Raw genomic sequence first — 23236 nt, 5'->3', positions numbered from 1 at the left:
TAGGAAAGGGAATAGGGTAGGGGATTGGGCCTCCGGTAAACTCACTCACTCGGCGAAACACAGCGCAAGCGCTGCTTCATGTCCGTTTTCTGTGAGAACGTGGTGGGCTTACACCGTCCACGCCTTACTTCGCCTCTGCCTGAAATCTGAATACTTCTGCGGCACTAAAGACGCGAGCGAGTATTTACACTCAGCCCTCTACTTGTCGTTTATCTCAATTCTCTTTCTCCTACTATTTCTATACAAAATTTGTGAGTTGTGCTCATAAAGTTAATATACCTAGCGGAATAGAGAAACAAAGGCTAAGAGGAGCAAGAGAGATGTCACTATCAGTAACACTGCGTGGTAAAAAGAGACGAGTGATACATGACAGCAACACTCTTTTTTTGACGTCCAGTCGGCACGTGCCGCACGTTGACAATTTAATCTCATAGAATTCATGTTCAATCATGCTTGTGTAAGTGTATACGTAGGTACATATATTTTTCATACAGACGAAATCCAATTTTGGTTTCGTTTGACAGCTCGAGATTGTTGCTCTATTCCGCTAGGTATATTAACTTTATGGTTGTGCTCGACAGTACAGGGTATGCAACAGAATAAAACAAGTGTTGAACAGTTATCTGCCTTTAATCTGCTCCTCGTCATAATCCAGCAGCCATATTCAATCATTCGGTACCATTACAGGAAGAAAAATTAATACACTATTAGATGCTATATTGTTTGGTTTGAATACGTGTTACAGATGAAGTAATGTGTAGTAGACTTTTAATAATCGTATTAAACTATTATTATTATAAATACATCATGAAAACCAGGGTGCGACGCGGTCCTGCCCCGTAACAATTATAATAATTATCAATAATCGTTATCAACAACGGGACTAGCAGTTTATAGTTAAATAATTATATTTGTACTTAGCATTACGCTGGGTTATTACACTAGTGTTTGTTGGGACTCAGGTCCTTCGCGTAGACGAGCACTAGTGACGCTCGGGATCGATATCGATACACATAAATATCCTACAGTATTTGATTAGATTTAATATTGCAAAAGTGCGAACGACCTGACTCCTTATAAGTACGGATTACTGGCAACATCGCGCCGCACGATTTTTCACTGTTTACCGTACTGTTGGTGTGTGTGTAGTGGTGTGTACTGTAGTCGATAAAAAATCCCTACTCGATAAATTTCGATTATGGCCAAACATTCCTTCATTTTTTTTAAATACACTTTTTTTGCACTTGTAATAATTTTTGAAAATATAAATTTTGATAATATTTTTTTTTCACTTTGTTTCCTAAATATTAATCCAAATAGTTTTATTATCCTTAATATTGTATTTACAATTTTTTCAACAGCCGAAAAATATGTTTAATTTTTATAATATTATTTTTTAACGACTCTTGTTAAGTAGTAGGTAACAGTACAAATATTAATGATCACAAGTTGGTTTTCATTGGTCATTAACATACTTTAAATTACAGTCTTATTACTATTAGTTATACAGTTAACAGTAGGTCTTAACGATTATGAAATTACTAATGAACAAAAAAGCAGAACTGCTTTTATAAAAAACAAAATATTGTAAAGTAACAAAATTGAAAAGCAACTAAATCGGATCTACACTGTCAGAATCTCATTTTTCATTCAAATCATAGCAATACTTTGAGTGGTAATATGCATACTCCTCCGGCTAAATACTTAAAAAATACAATAATGTTTCTTTTTCTTTCGAAAATATATAAAGTATAATATTTCAAAATCTACTTTCCAAATGCGAGGCAATTTATTAGTTTTTTTATTAATATCCGCCCAAATAGTATGCACACACCGACGAAAAGAGACCTACTGTTCCACGTATGTTTTTCTAAAAAAAAATCGCATTTCAAACGAACTCGCTCACAAAACCGAGGCATCATAATTTTTTGTAAATCATTAATATTTCGCAACAAATATCCAACTCGCTCCTACTTAAATCTTACGAAGCTAAACTTATAGTTCATTATCGGTACATAAAACTAATAATACATTTAATAAACTTAATTTATGAGAACAATATTTACAGTGTAGCAATGCGTTTAATATTCTATACATATCGCTTTAAACCTATCTAACAACGGAAACTTTCACGAGAACGCAGGCCACTAATATCGACGACACATTAACTACTCCCATATTACTGATAATTCACCTAAAACTATAAAGTGCAACATTCGCTAGGAGAACGAACAACTCAGGAGTATCAATAAATTACCGCGGCCCCGGCACCGGGCCCCCTCAAATGTTGTACTTATTTACAAAATGCATTTTACAATTAAATTGACTTAAATTAAAATCTGCCGACTCGTCCACATTCAGCAAACGGAACTGTCTAAACTATCGATAAATCAACACGATCGACGAATGTTTCACATCACTAACGTCGATTAAAAAAGAGTATTACGTGAAAATCACTCGTATTTTTGTACTAAACACCTATTTACGCTACCGTTACATTGTAAAAGTATCTACTTTGAGACGAATATATCAGTCAAAATGTTTTAATTTACATTTTATATTTTAATAAAAAAATCGTATTACGTTACTAAAGTTGGCTGGAATCGAGTTATGATTCAAGTAAGGCCAGATAAAAAATTCAAAGGAAAACATTTATTCAAGAGCGACATCAAATTCTCGGCATAGGTAAGACCCTTACGCGTATCTAAGGCGTACGCGGGAGCGGACGCGGCGGCGATTTCATTAGCAAGTTTTGATTATTTCGTCCATCGTAAATAAAAACCGATTTTTGCCCAGAGTATTTTTTTGACTGCGTAGGCGCTCGGATTTTTTTATAGGTTTAATATTTTGTCGTTAACGCGGGTTTCACATTTTGACATTGTTATCTATTGAATTCTTATTTAAAATCATTACCGTCATTATCAGAAACAAAAAGCGATAGCAGTCATAGTATTAAGCTCTGTGGTATTCGGTCACCAAAAATGCACTTACTAGACTGCTTTTAGGACTATGCCTGTTTAGCATAGCATTTTTACTATTTCGACGTATCAAAATCTTATCTTTTCGAGATTTAGAAATACTACCGTAGCAATATTCTGAGTATGACGATAATGATTTTAACATTAGGCTATGCTCGTGTATACGAAACAAAAACTTGAACTATAGTCCAAATGGCAAGCCTCATTTTGATTTTGCGATAAAAGTATACACAAGTAAACCTGTCGCTACCCGCGCTAGCGTGGTGCAGGTCTTAGTTTATGAGGTCCTATTCTCGTACCTCGAACCTGGGATCGATCGGAGGTACTAGAATTGGGCTCCTACTATTATCTAAGTTACAATTTAGACCATTCCTTTGGACATCATCCGTACGGTGTTCTTGAGGGCTTGTCGCTTGTTGCAGAACCATATTCTGATGACTTCGCGCTCGTAGCCTAGCTGGTGCGCCAAACCGGTGATTTCTGTGCCTGGAAATTACAAAAAAAGGTTAAATTAAAGGCACCCGAGAGGGTAGCAGAAATAGCTGTCTGTCTGGCATGTCTGTAGGATCGTAGCTACCAAAAGTTGAAACTGATGTGACATTCTTAATTTTTTGCTGGTGACTAAACAATTTTACAATTTCAGGAGAGCTCGCGCTACGTCATCGAATGCGCATTGCGCACGCACGAAGGTGTATGAAAATCTAGGAAGCCTTTTTGAAAAACGACACTAAAATCAGCCTAAGCTATGATTCATATTATCAGCTTACTGAAAGCATATTATGGAGTTTTTGATTTTTGTGTCTGCTGAGATTAAAGATGTGATGCTATTTTACTGTCATCATTACACTGTGACTTGTGATAACTTAAGCTATAATACGTATTAATACGGGGGAGAGCCATGCTTCGGCACGAATGGGCCGGCTCGACCGGATAAATACCACGTTCTCACAGAAAACCGGCGTGAAACAGCGCTTGCGCTGTGTTTCGCCGAGTGAGTGAGTTTACCGGAGGCCCAATCCCCTACCCTATTCCCTTTCCTACCCTCCCCTATTCCCTTCCCTACCCTCCCCTATTACCCTATTCCCTCTTAAAAGGCCGGCAACGCACATGCAGCTCTTCTGATGCTGCGAGTGTCCATGGGCGACGGAAGTTGCTTTCCATCAGGTGACCCGTTTGCTCGTTTGCCCCCTTATTTCATTAAAAAAAAATATATATATAATACCTACGTGTTTGTCGGTCATGTATGTTAGTTTGTAAGGTATATATAATAATTATTATGGGTCTAGACCATAAAGTTAATATACCTAGCATGACCTAGCGGAATAGAGCAACAATCTCGAGTTGTCAAACGTAACCAAAATGGGTTTTCATCTGTGTGAAAAATATGTGTACGTATACACTTACACAAGCATAATTAAACATGAATTCTATGAGATTAAATTGCAAACGTGCGGCATGTGCCGACTGGACGTCAAAAAAAGAGTGCTGCTGTCATGTATCACACGTCTCTTTTTACCACGCAGTGTTACTGATAGTGACATCTCTCTTGCTCAGGCCTTTGTTTCTCTATTCCGCTAGGTATATTAACTTTATGGTAGGATCGTAGCTACCAAAAGTCAAAACGATAAAATATGTGACATTAAGTTTTACTGTTGACTGAACGAATTGACAATTTCAAGAGTACAATGACTGATTTTAGTATCACACTGATCGCATGCGCATGCCCTGAGATCTTCGATCACATATTTTGATATGTAGGTATTACATTTTGGGAATCGTGATTGATATGGTAGAGCTACATTAAAATTAACCTTAGCTATGATTGAACATCATCAGCTCACTAACTAATGACTAATGGAGTTCTACCCGCTTAGATGATATCTGATACTATTTTGTTGTCAACCATACGGGCATTCAAATCTTGTCCCAGCCACAGTATTTGAAGAGAGATTTTCTCTATATCTAAATACTGTTTAAATCATCCACAACGGATGCGGAGGCCTTGTTATTTGTTGTCTTAATAATTACGCTGTGATATTCCTAGCTGAAATATACTCTAAAAATATATCTCACCAGAAGGATGCGTGTTCCTCTCGAAGTGTGCGTTCAGCAGCTCCAAGGCTTGTGGTGTGAAGGAGGTCCGCCGCTTCCGCTTCTTGCTCGGCTCCATACCGATGAAGTCAGTCAGGTGGTTCTGTCCTGACGCATACCTGGAATGACAAAGGTAGGGGTTAGTCAGATATTATGTATATTCTGACGCGAAAAAAGACACGTAACAGTATGTCCGACATTACGTGTTTTTAAGCATGTCGCTGATAGAAACAGTTTTTGCCCAGAAGTTAAAAAATATGTCACTAACAATATATTTTTATGCAATAAATTTTGAAAAAGAATTTGCTCGCTGCGCCCGCCGAGCAATGCGAGTAAGTTTTTTGTACAAATCTTATTTACTAGGTATCTTTATCAAAACAACAAGCATTGCATGCATGCGTATTGCGTAGCCATAATAATAAGTATGATACAAAACTTAGTGCTAAAATATATTCCGTCATCCAAATTCTACAAGTACAGAATATAAGAATGGAATAATCGAAGAGACTAGAAGATAAATATGAGATAAAGCTATTCAAACTCAAGGCGCTTAGTATCTATAAAATATTAGGTGCCTACAATTTTTGTAGCCAAAGTGGCAAAGAAAAGGTGACTAAAGTTGCATATTTTATTCAAAATGGACGATAAAATAACTTGGAGTCCTCTTGATTTAGGGTGAAGCCAAACGAGCGTAATTTGTGAGTTGTGAGTCGCAGAATTTCGGTCGCGTAAATATCTTTCATACAAATCATGACTCACAAAATTACGCTCGTGTGAATCAAACAAGACTTTTGCATGAAACTGAATGTAGCAGAATTTCTGCCAGCCGAAATTCTGCGACTCTACTCACAAACTACGGTCGTTTGGCTTCATCCTTAACCATAAGAGAATTATGTATTATCTTTCAGTTAAACCCTGTGAAGTTACATCTCTACGTAGAGTGTCTTACGAACTTACGATCAGTAGTTTCTATTCTTGCATTGCAGCATTGGAACAACTATTCGGATTGAGAGAGGATGAAAACACAAGAATATAACTAGTAATTCGTAATCACATTATGTTTCTTATTTGGACGCGGGTATTGTAATATTATCTTGGATAAGCATAGGCTTGGATACAAAATATCGCGATGACTCCAAAATTTCAGGCTGCAATTGCGCTGTTATTCTTTGCATGGTCATAGCCATGCTAAGACTGCATGTAAATTCTTTTTCTATTTATGACCATGCTTGGTCTGCATAATATAACTCTATACAGTAGCGTAACTAATACAATTTACAGTATTCGATATTTAATAGGATACATACAGAAGTGGGACATCCTTCGTTCAAGTTCACATTGAAAACCAAAATAAGCTGATAAACGTCAAATGTAAATAATGAACCTTGGTCTGGTTTCATAATGTATGGCTATTTGAATACATACATGTATACACAATGTATTTTGTTTATGTATGATTTCATACTTAAATGATGTTATAGTTTTATTCATGATGTGTCCCATAGAATTCAAAACTCAGGAACACGTCGATTTCATAGAATAATGTCTTACAATGAAAATTACGCCAACAATGTCATATAATAGAATGACCTCAAATAATTGGCCAAGTGCGAGTTGGACTCTCGCACGAAAGGTTCCGTACCGTTATAGAGCGAAAGTTGGCAAAAAATGTGTTTTAACCACCCTCCCTCTTAAATATTTATATTACTTTAATTTTATTATGAATTATTAAACTACAAATATAATTAAGAATTTTGTACGTATTTCAAGTGCCTACCTGCTACCGTTATTGATTACGAGCAAAAAAGGCCAAGAAAATCACGTTTGTTGTATAGGAGCCCCCCTCAAATATATATTTTTTGTTTTTAGTAAATTTTTTTATAGCGGCAACAGAAATACATAATCTGTGAAAATTTCAGAAGTGTAGCTATAGCGGTTCTTGAGTTACAGCCTGGAGACAGACGGACAGACATAGGGTCAGTAATAGGGTCCCGTTTTCACCCTTTGGGTACGGAACCCTAAAAATCGAAACTGGGACATTTTTAATCTTCTTAGAAGATTAGAAATGTCCTAGTTTCGATTTTTTGCCGTGAGCTTTCGATATTAATATACAGTCTGTCAAAAAAGCCATGAAATTAAAAAGTGGCAACATCGTAGTGTCATCCCTTTCAAATCAATCTAAGAAAAAAGTGATCTATTCTATTTCTAGTCTTTCGCTATTACCCATCTTACCAGTAGCGAAGCTTACAGTGTGGGATCAGGGATGTGTAATTGTCAAAGCTGTTTTTTTTTAACGAAAAAACCTAGCCCATTATAGGTAAGAATTTGGACGACTGTCAACAAAATAGGAAGGTCTTCGTCTACGTCAATGCGTCCTACAATATTTTCCAAAACAGATTCTAGTATAATTTTGATAGTAGTAACCATTAACAAGATCTTAGAAATGATTATAATATTTTACCCAAGGGAATGGTAAATCTGTTGAGTTGGGTTCCGCCAAATTAATTAGAGGAAAGGGATAAGAAATTAAGAATAGAAAGTGAATTTCTTTTTCATTGCAAGTTGTATAAAAACTACAAAAAACACAACTGTACTATTATTTATATGCATATTGAAAAGTAATTGTTTTTGATTTTTGCCAAAAAAATGTTTTTTCTGTTTTTCGGTATCGCGTAGTAACCGTACATTTCACCGCAATATAAAATTTACTTTTTATTGGATAGGATACTTTTTATAGCGTTTTCACTCTGCAACTTTGAGTCCCGGTATAGGACATTATCCTTTACCGGGACTCTTTTGTATCTTTCGTTAAATTATTAATTTGAAAGTTTGTCATAAAACTTTGAAACAATAACATAGGTTTTCTAATATTCTGACTTCTGATTTAATACGGTGCGTGTGTATGCGTTGATGTCATTTTCAGGGAAACGCATGAACTGAAATCACAACTGTGTTTCTTACTATCGAGAGTTAATCCATAGGTACCTACCATAAAGTAAATATACCTAGCGGAATAGAGCAACAATCTCGAGCTGTCAAAAGAAACCAAAATTGGTTTTCATCTGTGTGAAAAATATGTGTACGTATACACAAGCATGATTGAACATGAATTCTATGAGATTAATTAATTGTCAACTAGCGGCACGTGCGCGTGCCGACGGACGTCAAAAAAAGAGTGTTGCTGTCATGTCCTATCACACATCTCTTTTTACCACTCAGTGTTACTATTAGTGACATCTATTCCGCTAAGTATATTAACTTTATGATTCATACGTAATCCATACTAATATTATGTAAAAGTGTGTATATCTTTTACCTCTTACGCCCAAACAGCTGAACTAATTTCGCTGAACTGATTTTTGGTATGGATATATTTTGAGTCCTGGGAAAGGACATAGATTTCTTTTTATCCCCAAAAATGTACGGTTCCCGCGCGATAAATGGATTTTGGCGCAACGGAGATACGGGCGTCATAGTATTAAATCAACATTTTGGTCATAAACTTATGCTCTATTAATTATACGTACTTATGACGCGTCTAGAATATAATCAAATTTCCCAGCTTGCTCTCTTTTAGGTGCTAAGTTCACGAGCCTCACAAAACAAACCATATTTTGTTTGTAGTCAAAATATCCATAGTGCATGCTATAGACAGCATGAAAATCATGCTGGCAATCATGGTTTTATATCTTAACCTAACATGTAGAGCGGTCTGTAAACTTCCTTTAAATAAATCGCTCTTAAAAACCCTTAAGGAAGCGACATCATAGCTTTTTACCCCACTATCACACTACATCTGACAGATCTTAGTTTTGGTAGATAATACCAATCCTATAGAACCCCTAGGTAATATACTTAGTTGAATTGCAATTAATATATCATTTCGATGGCGAAGTTAGAAATGCATCGCAAGCGCCATTAACATCAAGCGCGATGGGTTACATCCTACGAATAATAAAAACTAGTTACATCAAATTCTATACGTTGATGAAGTCTATCGAAACTATCGAATACAATTTGACTAAATACCAACAAGGATCATCATCTCGCCAATCAACAGCGATTGGGCGAGAAATTGTTTACCTAAAATTTATTAATTCAACGACAGTCGTTAACTCCGAGCTCGTTAAAAATTACCACCAAGAGGGGCCGATTGCATATTCAGCCATTTGCAATGTTAAACCAGTCCGAAGCAGATAATGCATTTTAATGATCCAGAATGCTGGATCGATACGACCCGCTCCTTGCAACAGTCTTGGCCGGTTTATACGATGTGAAGAGGTGCCAAGACTGTATTGTGTTCATCCTGGAGTAAAAGTGAAGAAGTGCCAAGAGTCAAGATTTTGTGGATGTCAACACTAGCGGGGCCGACAACGTTTGTCGGGCCTTCTTTACATTGTCCTATCATAATTACGAAGTTTAAATTATCGAAAGACGAAAGGTTCCGTCATCAGAAAAAGCGTTTACATATTTTATTTCTACGTCATTTTATCAAATTTTGTTTTCATAAGGATTTTACCCCTATTTCCCAAAACACAACAAAAATTTATCGAGATTATCATTTAGCAACACATCTTGTCGTTTATTTGTATATTATACAGGAGAAGATTGCATTAGTTACTACAACTTTAGCGCAATATTTTGAGTCGTAAAAAGGTAGTATTAGCTTAAGATACATTATTACGCATAAGTACATAATATAAGTACTATAAAATATCTAACACACCATCGATAAAATATCCAACACAACACATAAAGCATAAAAAGCGTAAGTGCAAAACAAGCCTACCAAAGCATAGTTAGTCCAGATTTGAGAAATGTCTTGTCGCTAAGCGTTATGGCCAAATGTGATCACGACACGGGACACAATATTCACTCATATAGTTACCTCTCTTCCGCCTCCTTCATCCAACGTTCAAGCACCGGTTTGATTTTCTGCGCACTTTTTGGTGTTATATCCAATTTCTCAAATCTGTATCGAACATAAATTGCAATGTTAGATGACGTAACAGAACCGAAAGCCCGAAGCCCTATCCCGAAGCAGGACATTGACATCGCGGTCACGACGGATAGAAGCAGAGAAGAGATGCCAATGCCCTGGCTTTGATTGCGCAAACGAAAATCATGCCAAATGGTGGAAAGTTACGCTAAATCTCGTCGAATGCATGACGCCCACAATTACGTACGTGTGAAAAGTAAAAGAAATAGCTCCAAAACCGGTCATTAGAAGTAAATGGATGCATTCGTGATCGTCGATCGAGATTAGATCGTATTAAATAGCGTCGAAACGTTTGATTTAAGGATCTACATGGGCCTTCGAACGAAGCGTGTACTAGCGTGCATGCGGCGCCCTAGAAGTTATCATTTCGATGATTCTCCTTCGAATCGAAATTCTAGCTTCGAGGACGCTGATTGTTTTTGTAAAAAACAAAACACGTACATGTTTTGTTGTTGTGAAGACAGCTGAGCTGCTAGCATCTGCGAAGCCAGGGCACTGGGGGGACAAATAAACAATTATTTTATTTCATTTCATTGTATATCTGCTGTACAAACTTGTAAAACCGCACGCTTGTTAACGATTAAAATTTGATTACAATGTTACGATTTAGTTAAATAGTCAATTTTATGTGAACGTTTCAAGAGACAAAATAAAACAGAAAGAGAATAAAACCAACGTTACCAATATTCTTCGCTGAAGAGTAACACAAGAATGTTAAGATACTACAATATCCAATTGAAGACAAAGTAGTAGCTAGAGTTCACGGCAATTTTATTCGAAAAGCTTAATTTAGATTAGCACAATATATAAAAAAAAAAATAACAAAAATTTAATCTGGAAATCCATAACAAGCCATAATTTTGATGACGATGATGATATTTCGTTACCTCTTCTCACGTAAGCCGGAGAACCAATTCTAATAATATTAATGTCAAATAAAAGAAAATGTAGAAAGATCGAGAAAGGATCGGTTTCTGGGTGACGAACCAATTTTGGCACAATGAAGTTGGCTACATTTTGCTATATCTAACAAAATATATTATGATTTTCAATATGGTATCCACAACGAAAACAACAACCAATATGGATTATGTAAACAGGACAACTGAATCTGGTCACATATAAAATTATAATCGCCTGCTTAAGCTCTTGACAATGATCATGAGACAAAATATTGAATTATTCGGCGCCTGGATAACGGATGGTGCTGCTTCAATATTAATAACGGCATATATATCCACCGTTTTATGAAGTTCAAAAGTGTTATCTTGTTCAATTTGGCGCAGGCTATAGACATAATATGACTCCCTTTTGAGGTAGACGGCCGGTTGTGGAGGGAGTCTTGTGTTTGACAGATACAGGACATCCCTCCGTATAAGGCTGATGCCAAATTGAATTTTAGTGGGTAGGCTCTACGCTCCTGCCGGCAGTCCCACATACCCCCAGAAAAATTATCGTCACAGCACACGTCATATCAAATCGGAAAGGGATCGTCACGCCTTCGCCTTTCGCCTCGCCGTCAACCAAGCGTCAACCTAACGTAGGCGCTATTACGTTAGCGCCAGCACGTCAACTCGGCTACGTCTAGGCGACGCCTCGCTTACGGCTCGGGGAAGGGGAAAGGGGCAATGGTGGACGAAGAAACGTAAGCTTGAGTACGGAGAGACGTAAGCACGGGGACGACGAGCCGTAAGCGGGGGGACTGCTAGTTGACCACGCGTCGCATCCCGGTTCGGAGCTTGTTCCGGGGCGAGGCGATTACGTTACGGTTCCGCTTAGTGTGCGTTGCAGTAGGGAGTTTCATACAAACAATATTGAACGGCTCGAGGCGATACGGTGCCGATCCCTTTCCGAGTTGATATAATATGTGCTGTGACGTTAAGACTCTTAAGAGGATACACCAGGGGCTAGAGAAATGAATAAAAAGTACGTGTAATATCTATAGCTGTCTCCCTTAACTCAAGCCTATACCGCAGAACGCGATAGAGACAACTGCAGAAAATCCAGAAAATCAACGATTCGTTGTCCCCTGCTTCCTTCTCCAAAACTTAACCGATTTAAGTACTTTTTTCACTAAGGATTAAAGAAAGGCTTGAACTGTGTTCCTATGTTTTGCTTTTTTTTTGTTAAATCTAGCCAAATCTGTTTTCTGGACGTTTAAACACAGCGGAAAATCTGGCCATTTTTTTGGGTTTTGGAACGTTCATATCTTATTTAATAATTAAATTATTAAAAAAAAAGAAAACATAGGGACATTGTATTAGTGGCCGTAGATATTCAGGAAAAAAATTATAACTTTACGAGCATTATCCAGGGAGGAAACAGGGGACAACGTTTGTATGGAAAAAAGGGCGGTGTGGACTCCTCTTAAGGGGGTTCAATAACAGATCAAATGAAGATTTTGAAAAATTCGACCCCTAAGGGATTAAATGCTATCTATTTTGCGAAGACTCCGGCGCGTTAAAAAATAGAAGAATTCTGAAGCATCTAGATAACAATTTTTTTTAAATGAAATAAGGGGACAACGCAAACGGGCCACCTGAGGGAAAGCAACTTCCGTCGCCCATGGACATTCGCAGCATCAGAAGAGCTGCAGGTGCGTTGCCGGCCTTTTAAGAGGGAATAGGGTAATAGGGGAGGGTAGGGATGGGTTGGGAAGGGAATAGGGGAGGGTAGGGATGGGTTGGGAAGGGAATTGGGGAGGGTAGGGAAGGGAATAGGGCAGGGGATTGGGCCTCCGGTAAACTCACTCACTCGGCGAAACACAGCGCAAGCGCTGTTTCACGCCGGTTTTCTGTGAGAACGTGGTATTTCTCCGGTCGAGCCGGCCCATTCGTGCCGAAGCATGGCTCTCCCACGTCTATTATTTTTAGAGTTTTACCGATACTAAAACATACAGTCTTCACTCCCGTCGACCTGAATAATTATAGTTAAAGAAAATAAAACCACAACAAAAGCTTTAGTTATCGTTAAGAAGTTGAAGAAAACATTTACCAAAGGGGAGATTGTAACCCCATAACCATTAGTTGTCAGTTGCATGATAGACACTAATTACATTACCCTAACTACCCTATTTCGTTAATTTATTGGAGATAGACCAGCAGACTATTTAACTAACATACATAAGATAATTGGAATAGTGACACTAACTTTTTAGGACTAATACATGCCTTACGTAGTTAGTAACTATTTGGTAATCTGTGGGATGACCATTGACCACCATGGATTTTTTTTTCTACGGAAGTCAATCAAAAACTATTTATATTATTATAATCTATACGGAATCAACCTTACGTCCTTTCTTATGACTTCGTTCTAATCATTTCTGCAGCAGCGTAAAGAAGAACTTATTTCGCATTCATATTATTAGTATGTGTCTTTACATAAATATAAATACTAAGTTCAATGTACTAATAGAAAAGCTCAAAACAGACAATAAATGTAGTTTAACGAAAACGAAACAGTGTACTCGGTATAATAAATTTTAATTTTAATGCAAATTAATTGTCCAGCATAGTCAAAGGGGTAACAACCGTACCTTAACAATAGCAAATTGGGGCGAAAGAAAAATTAATGGAAAAGGAAATCACGACAGCACAAAGACATTCGACTCTTTTAATTACACGAAAAAAGTAATTACACCAAGATAATTAATTAACTCGAACAGAAGTAACGATTAATGATTTTATTATACGAAAGAGGTCGATAGATTGAAATTTTCTTGTCGAATTATCGTTAAAAGGTTTCTTGATTAAATGAAATTTTTATTCGGCATTTAGATGTTAAATGTAGCTTGTTGTTGAAAAAGTTACTTGTTTCATTAGTTTTGATAAGTGCTACACAATTTAAGTACCTAATATATTTGATAAGCTGATAGACTCATGATCAACATAAGGCTAAGCCATTATGTAGATCTAGTAACATAAAAAAATGCTTTTGTGTTCCGCTTTTGTATTATTATCTACTACGAAAGAATATTTAAAAGTGCTAAAAGAGCTTTAAATAGGGATTCAAATACTACTAATTCCACTTATTTACTAAAGCTAGTAACGCTATAAACTATCGCCCAAGATTCAACAAGAATATTCTAGTTGGGTATATGCTTTTTATTGCGTTGTATGCGTTTTATTATTGATAACTGATCTTAACCACAAAGACTTTTACATTCTCCTATTTAGATGAAGACAATCAAATCAAGCAAATATACGGGAGAGCCATGCTTCGGCACGAATGGGCCGCCTCGACCGGAGAAATACCACGTTCTCAAAGAAAACCGGCGTGAAACAGCGCTTGCGCTGTGTTTCGCCGAGTGAGTGAGTTTACCGGAGGCCCAATCCCTTACCCTATTCCCTTTCCTACCCTCCCCTATTCCCTTCCCTTCCCATCCCTACCCTTCCCTATTACCCTATGCTCTCTTAAAAGGCCGGCAACGCACCTGCAGCTCTTCTGATGCTGCGAGTGTCCATGGGCGACGGAAGTTGCTTTCCATCAGGTGACCCGTTTGCTCGTTTGCCCCCTTTATTTTATAAAAAAAAAGCCTAAACAGACAACAATGAAGAAAAACTTAAATACGGCATAAAAGTACCACAAAAACGGAAGCGTTCTCTAATTAACCGACTTGTAATGAAAGGAGTCGTGCTGTTTTACAAATCACCTCAATTAATGAAATTAAAAGTTGATGTTATATTCGGAGGCGCGCTGCGTGACGACTTAAAAAATTATTTTAGTGAGTTAGTGAGCCCGCCGGGAGGGATTACGGCGATTTCGCCTGTCATCGCCGTATCTTTTATGGCGTTTAGTGAAAATTATTTCAACACTTTACTCCGTGATTTTGTTTAGAAATCATTTGAGGTAAAGTTATAGCCGATTGATAGGCAGAAATATAACTTAACTTACCGAAAATGTTGACATAAACTTTATGCATTTTGTGTCAAATTCTTCATTAAATTTTTCAATTAAATTTGGCAATCATTAAATGTCATAACTGAGGGACAAAGAATGAACAACGTTAATTTAGGCGATTCTAAACATGTCCTAAAAACAATAAAGAAGAATGTTAGCAAAGGCTGAAATAGAGATAAATTATTCAAAAACAGACTTGGCTGTTTCACAACCGCGTGACAATAATAACAAGCGTGCGATTTCACAGAAATATTATATTGTTATCCGAAAAAAGTTATGATTATATAAAAAAAAGGAAAAAAGTCCATAAACGTTCTTGGTGTGAAGAAAAAAAACTGCTTATGATAATGTTGTAATAAGGAAATAAGTTTTTAACATTAATTAAATTAAGTGATCTCATAAAACTATTAAGTGTATAAATAATTTATAACTTTATAATGATGTGCAAATTAATCGTTCTCATTTCCTTTAATTTATTTTAAATAAATCATTTTAATTACACTTATAGTAAATTATGAGAGCGTGTCTTAAAGAGGAGACTGGGAAAAATGTTACATAGATTCTTAAGATTTCTACTAATAATTTATGTTATGATTTTGACTGTAATTATGAGTAGATAGTTTGACAACAAAAAAGTTTATACATAATAAGTAATAATATCTATGGATAATGCACAAAATAACTTACATTATTCAAGAATGTTGTGTTAAAGTTGATTTTTGAACGTTTATGAATTAACTTACTACTCAGGTTTAAAATGTACGATTTTTAGCTACAAATAAACATTTGGATAGGCAGGAACAATCAGCAAGGCTGTTTTGACGCCTGGTCAAAATAAGAACGGTACCACCATCTTGTAAATAACCTATTAAAAATATATAAAAGTAATCTATCACAATAAATAGTTCTACGTCTACTCCGACGTAGTACCGAAGCGCTCTATAAAAATAAATAACCGAATGATTATCTAATATTTGAATGTCAATTTTGTATCCACACCGCCATATTAAAACAAGATCCTTGTATCCTGACCGTTCCTGCTAATCACAGCTTAACAAAATCTACGTCATACCTGCAAATCGCGCTCTGACTGTACGCCGGGCCCTCCGTCACGGACAGGGCTTGGCCGACCTGCGTCTGCGTGAGGCCCAGGCCAAGTCGCCGCAGCTTGAAGGCCTTGGCAAACTCCTTGATGTCCTCTAGGTTAATGCCGTCCACCACGTTGCCCGAGGACTGGCTGATGGTGGGCTGATCTGTGGAGAAGATGGATATTATTTATATTTTTTTTTTTATAAAACAGGCAAACGAGCAAACGGGTCACCTGATGGAAAAACCTACCGACATTAGGGTATCAGTGTCCTCGTTTTCAGCCGCAGTTCGTAAATAAAATATGATAAAGGAATAAAGAGTCTCTGAAGATTTTAGCCAATTCAAATTTATTATGATTTGGCTGTTTCGCTATACAATATAGCTTAGTTTATATTTTAGCTTCGGTGTAGTTCTCAAGCGGTAACGTTGCAAAATCAGAATTATCACCGCGTAATGAGCGGAGAGAAATTAGAAATGTCCCGGTAGATGCGCCCTCTGCTTAGCTAACCGATGACAAATTACTGCCCCCCTGCCAGGGGGGAGCTTACCCTCTCCCCCCTCCGTCACTCTCCCCCAGGCGAGCAGTAGTCGTCAATTAAGACGGGTAGGGTTGGCAAATTGGCAATCGTTCCTCGATTTGCCAAACATATTATAAGTCGCGCCAACTTATTGTGTTACCGCTCATTCGATTGCAAGTAGTGTTGCATAATTAGTGGTGCGCCCCATCACCGATTCGAAGAATCAAGGGCTGGGTTTTTAATTGATATTTTTGACAATCCGAGGCCTAGATACGCCAGTCTGCGTTTAACTTAGTCTTAGAACTCTTAGATTAATTTTATGAATGTTAGACCTCAAAATTGATATTTATTATTTAATATTTTAGTCGGTAAAGAGAATATAAATTTAAATTATATAAGGTAATTCATTCATTATTATTATAAGGTCTATGTTATGAATCGTATATCACAATAATCTGAATTAAATTTGCAGTTATCTCACCATGATACAACAGCTGAAACAATCACACCCATTCTACTTTTAAATATAAAACAAACAACATAAAATGATTCAATACTTTCAGCTCAAGGCACACGTATTGATATGACATAATTTAAAAGCAAATATACAAAAAAGAAATAATATTTTTCGTTAATGCTTCACAGAGGCGTTCTTATCAGCGAGATAAGATGCATTCGTCGGCCTTTTTAATACTGATGAGCTTTATTTTTCGTATTTCAGTAGCAATAATCACCCTTGATAATAAATATTAAATAGCTCCCACCCCGGTTTCAGTGACGGTGGCCGGTTTCATTGAAACCAGGCCAGCTACTCAGGAGTAATTTTATAGTGCCCAAGTGTGCGCGCACTACACAAGAGCTCTTTGCTCTCATAACCCAGTGGAACGGAAGACCGACACGACTGGCGAGAGATCAGGCGCAGGACCGACTTTTTACATGCCCATCCGACGCATGGATCATCTTACTTGTCAGACAATCAGGTGATCAGCCTGCCTTGTCCTAACCAAACTTAGAAATAACATGGTTCCAACGCGGGAATCGAACCCACGACCTCCGAGTCAAGAGCCGCGCTCTATACCACTAGACCACGGAGGCGTACTAACTAAAATAATAAATATTATTACTTTAGTAAGTACCAATTATTCCAAAGGTTTCTGTTTTGATGAATTGTTGAGGGTAAAAAGCCTGCTACTGTATAATACTACCAATTTGTGAACAAAAATTATGATTTACTAAACTTGACGCAGGCACTACTACCTCGCGTGTCCTTATACAAATAATATATTAATTATTATTAGATAGGTACGAGTACATAAAAGAAACATATTTTTGCGAAAAGTCGATAAATAATTACTTATATGAATTTTTAGTTGCAAAACTTTCTGAAAGCTTTCTTTCAAAAGCAAAGCTTAAAATATGTAAAAATGCTGGTAAAGAAAAATATTATTGACATTTTTTTTTTATAAATTCTTTATTAAATTTTTTTAATTAAAATAAACACGAAACACAGTTAACGTAAAGTGGTTCAATTGTCTCGTAATCTACCGTTTTAGTAAATTGTTATCAGAGCATCATCGATAAGAGCTTAGGCGCGCCCAGCGAAGATACCGTACACCTAATTGTTTAATACATGTAATAAATTAATTATATACTATTAAAGTTCGCGTGTCCGTCCGAGTATTGACCCGGCTCACGTGTGTAACAACAATTTGAATTAAAGCCAATTATTTTCGGCTTTCTTCGGAATTGTGTTAGATGTAACTGCCTCTTTATGGTGTAAAATCGATTATGGCAGTTTTATGGGGGTACCATTCCTTGTATGGCGACTGAAGTGTGTGGCAGACATTGTCAGGAGTTGTAAGAATTGTCGTTAATTATATTTGGTTCGATTAAATTGTAACCAATTACATTAATTTTCTATTTCTTCCACCTTTTGTGACATAAGTTGTTGGAAACGTGACAAAGAGTAAGTGAGTAGATAAGACTTAAGAGTTCTACGCGTAGGCACCCTAATATTATAATAATAACGAGCTTTTGCCCGCGGCTTCGCTCGCGTTAAGAAGTATTATTATATACAAACTGTCATCCCCTATTTGAACCCCTTGGGGTTCGAATTTATCAAAATCCTTTCTTGGCGGATGCCTACGTTATAATATCTACCTGCATGCCAAATTTCAGCCCAATCCGTCCAGTGGTTTGGGCTGTGCGTTGATAGATCACTATGTCAATCAGTCAGTCACCTTTGAGTTTTATATATATAAATAATAATATCGAGTATTATGTTTACTAGATTTATCTATATAATAGATATATACAAACGGAATTAATTTAATTCTAGACTTTTTCTTCACTTCTAAATAGCTCGAACTAAACTCAGAAATATTTATTATCACAATGTAAATATATTATAAACAACCGTGGGCTGATGATGATTATTTTAAATACACACTCGCATGTTACTTTAACATAAAATTATTGGCGAATGCAATTCCGGCATTAGCTGATCATTTCGAATAGGAAATTGTCTATGAAATGTAAAATCAATTTTGTTATCGGCTAACCTATTTTCTTTATGGCAACCCCAAAAATAGGGCAAATTGCAGCGTGCTACCCGGTTTAGAGGAATTAATTAGAGCATAAGTGGTTGGTTATAAATTTTTAGTGGCACTAAAAGAATTACGATAAATGTAGGTACAAAATTAAAATTTCTACAAAATAAGTTAACGGGAAAAACAGGTACAAAATCTACATGAATTGTCAGACGAAATTTTATAGTCTTTTAGGTTCTATATCCTAATAATTCATTTATTATTTATAAAGCCGATCTACGATAATGGTTTTATTTATTCATATTTAGAAGAAATCTGATCTGAGTCTAATATAATAATTTAGCTCTGATTTGACAAGCAGAAACATCGGATAAAATGTGGCTCGTAGCTAGGCAACAGAGATGTAAGTGAGCTTCGCAGATAACAGTGAAGATGTGAATGAATAAAAATACTGACAAAATATTTTAGGTACAAAAAAACAGATTTTCTTTGTCGACTGGTCACTTTGTATAGAGGTAGAAATAAATTCCTCCTATGGCGTTGTCGCCTCTGTCTACAACTCTTTGTTTCCAATTGATCGTTCGTTAATTATAAGTAATGGCCGCTAATTAGTTAATTAATTTATTTCGTTCGACGGCGGCTTTGTACTTCGAGTAGGTACTTAAGTTCAGACAATTCTAAATGTAAAGAGGTTAACTTTGGAATATTAAACTTTAAAATTGATTCTGTTAGTTATTCCTTATTTAAAAGGTGCTCTAGATATTATCTGTTTACCATAATATTATTATAATAAGGCAATAAGTTTAAGGGTCAATTCGGACCGCAACGCGACGCGTAAATTGTCAAATCCATACAGAAATGCATCTACGTGTCTTGTTGCGGTCTGAATTGACCCTATAGCGTATTTATCGTTTTGTTTTTCTTTAGCAGTGTAATACTGGCCTTATTTCGATTTCTTAACTATAACCTAATTGATAAAAGTGATGAGTCCGAAATATAGTACTTACTTATCGTAATTATATAATGTATTTTGCTTCTTTTATCAATTCAAATATCTTTGCGTTCTATTTTGCGTTATAATAGGTCAAAACTCAAAAAATTTGATGTTAGGTTTACTTAGCTATATATTATAATACTATTTTGCTATTTGATAGGACGAGGATAGAACAAAAGCTCCATAAATATTGGAAGAAATGGCCATATTGTTGTACAGACTTATACATTACCACAGAATATATATTAGTAGTACCAAACATTACAGTTCAAAAGAGTTGTAACTTTGGAAGCCGTGAGAAAGTCGGTTAAATAGTTATTTTAGCATCATAAGAAAATATCGATTTAATTGGAGCGAATTAGAACAGAGCCTGACGGTAATTTACTAATTGTTTCCAACAACAAATTAAATAGTCATCAATAAAAGCTCTGTTTATACGAGAGTCCAATTTACACGATACGATACGATATTATGTCGTGTCGACAGATCGCAACAACTTAGTGAAGGCAGTGTTTCTAAAAGCCTTATCACATCGAGAAGGTGTAAAAGTACAGACATTCTATTTGAAGTTGAAACCTTTGGTGAAGATATGGGCTATTAATTATATTGCTTGAAACTGACATTTTAGACGTCCTCAGCCGTCAATAGATAAATAATATAAAAATATTCATCTGCAGTGGTTACCGCCTTAATAAATAAATGTTTTCGCAGCGTACAAATCTTTAAGTTCCATAGTCGTTTTCTAAAAAGTGACTTTTCCAATGTGCCACACAAAGACATAACTTGTACAAGGTAGAGTTATTCGGCCAGAATATTTTTTTCAGTACAAAGTCAAATATAATTTGCAATTCTGCAAAAAAGGGTTAAAAATATAATTCAAAAAACGCCGCAACGCCACCAAAAGCACACAGTTCGCGTGGAAAGGTCCTACAAATAGGTGCTATTGATTACACGTAATTATTGGTTAATGTGGACTATTCAGGTCGCAATGAAGACTGACGTGCTGGGCGAAACGGGGCCATTTAAAATTCACGATCGTGAATATAAACATTTAAATAGTTGGGCTAAGGGGACAGTATTATTTAGGAGTATTAAAGTGAGATTAAAATAAATGACCTTTTGTTAAAAGAAGAAGTGCTCAATCATAATAATTATTATATTGTATTGACACCTTGTAAATCAAGTTTGTTTGAAAAATATTTTAATTGGTATTAATTTTGTGACAACATAATATTTGGTCGAATAAAGTCATTTAAAAAAGTTTAATCGTTGTAAAAAAAAAGTGTTGATCTCTATCTACACGGGAAATACGTAAAAATGCAATATACTATCTTCTATCGAAATGAAAGCGATCCTTTCTCTATCTAAGCAAAGATTGTCACTGCCACTTATTTATAATCGCTTCTAAACAGTATTTTAAAGCCAACCGAGCACCTATATTACCATTATAGTACTAAACTCTTTATAATACGTCTGTTTAACTTTAACTTTTATATTATAATATGTGTCTTGCGGAGACGGATCGCGTTAATGTCGGCAGGTGTAATCTCATAAGCCGCCACAGCCGGTAATTTAATTGCCATTTTGTTAAATATCCACCCGATTTTTCGTCAACTTTGCTACCAAATTTTCCGAGAGAGAAAATTATGAATTCTATAGGTATTTGCACATTATAAAACTAGATAAACAATGTTAGAATTTGTGTAAAACGGTGGCAGCTTTGAGTTTCTTTCTGAAAAACTATTGTTATACAAGATACCCAGTATTATTTTCAGTTCAGTTATTTGAGACAACAACAACGATAAAAACTTGTAAAATAAAATAATACACACAGAATAAAGTTTTAATCTATCGGACAGTTACTAGATGGCGTTGTGTAGGAGACACAAAGTATTTTACAAGTTTTCCTCACTTTCAAACAAATTGTTTTAACATTTGAAATATCTTTTTATATCCCATAAAAACAATATGACTACCCAATGAGACAATATTGAAAGGAATCCATACTAATATTATAAATGCGAAAGTGTGTCTGTCTGTCTGTTGCCTCTTCACGTTTAAACTCGCTGAACCGATTTCATTGAAATTTGGTATGTAGATACTTTGAGTCCCGGGAAAGGACATTAAATACTTTATGTCCGGAAAAAATTACGATTCACGCGATCAATTTTTGGCGCAACGGAGTTGCGGGTGTCATCTAGAAATTATGTTATACGAGCTTTTGCCCGCGGCTTCGCTCGCGTTAAGAAGTATTATTATATACAAACTTTCATCCCCTATTTTAACCCCTTGGAGGTAGAATTGATCAAAATCCTTTCTTAGCGGATGCCTACGTTATATCATCTACCTGCATGCCAAATTTCAGCCGGATTGGTATAGTGGTTTGGGCTGTGCGTTGATAGATCACCATGTCAGTCAGTCACCTTTGAGTTTTATATATATAGATTTTTAAGGGCAAGAATATTAATATATTATGTACTTTAAAATACACAATTTTAGACCTTTCTATTGCTATAGTTACGACGTAGACTGCCCATAAACTATCTTTTAACTTCTACCTATTTTCCACCTACAAAATACACCTGGTCTGAAGTTAAAATAGAGGCAGCATTTTATTTAAAATACAAATCACATGTCTAGGCAAGTTCAAGAATAGCAAATGAGGCCTGGAACTTATAAGGTCGGGACTCGGGAGTCTGGGTCATAAGAAAACGGGGTGGTACAAAAATACATTGTAACTAATGGCTGGCTTTAAAAGTATTTCGATGATACTAATAGTTATATTGGTTTCGGTTATAGTGGCTAGTTTTGTTACACTTGGCTATGCAAGTGTAATTTTATTACGGCTATGTTTAGGCATAGGTATATCTTATTCCGAAAAAATACAGTTTTTTAAAAGGGATACTGTATTTGCAGGGGAGTTAAATGAAAGCGCTGACTTTACATTACATACTAAAGTCCAAATAAAAAATCGAATGATTTTCAGATTTTCAATAGTTTAATGTGTGTTTTGGGTTTCCATACTGGATAGGGTCCGAATCACGCATTTAAAGATAAGAATACTTAAGACAAGAATAATAATAAGTTACTTTGGAGGACGTAAAATGTACAGTGAC

At 36.1% G+C, this 23236-nt stretch overlaps 1 protein-coding gene across 6 annotated transcripts in view; it reads right to left on the bottom strand.

The window, feature by feature from the left end:
- Window positions 1-611: 611 nt before the first annotated feature.
- LOC121732969 (POU domain, class 6, transcription factor 2) overlaps window positions 612-23236 on the bottom strand; it is a 163098-nt gene continuing 140473 nt past the window's right edge. For 3 of the 6 annotated variants that reach the window (XM_042123012.1, XM_042123014.1, XM_042123016.1), the window contains 5 exons: window positions 16043-16223; window positions 10510-10563; window positions 9958-10041; window positions 5052-5188; window positions 612-3464 (listed from right to left, as the gene is read on the bottom strand). In XM_042123012.1, the coding sequence (XP_041978946.1) occupies window positions 3340-3464; window positions 5052-5188; window positions 9958-10041; window positions 10510-10563; window positions 16043-16223 (581 nt within the window). In that variant the 3' untranslated portion in view covers window positions 612-3339. The remainder of the gene's footprint in view (window positions 3465-5051; window positions 5189-9957; window positions 10042-10509; window positions 10564-16042; window positions 16224-23236) is intronic. The other 3 variants (XM_042123017.1, XM_042123015.1, XM_042123018.1) reach the window with 3 other exon arrangements.

The sequence above is a fragment of the Aricia agestis genome, chromosome 13, assembly GCF_905147365.1.
Source record: "Aricia agestis chromosome 13, ilAriAges1.1, whole genome shotgun sequence".
Classification (NCBI taxonomy): Eukaryota; Metazoa; Arthropoda; class Insecta; order Lepidoptera; family Lycaenidae; genus Aricia; species Aricia agestis.
This window is presented reverse-complemented; position numbering and strand designations above follow the sequence as displayed.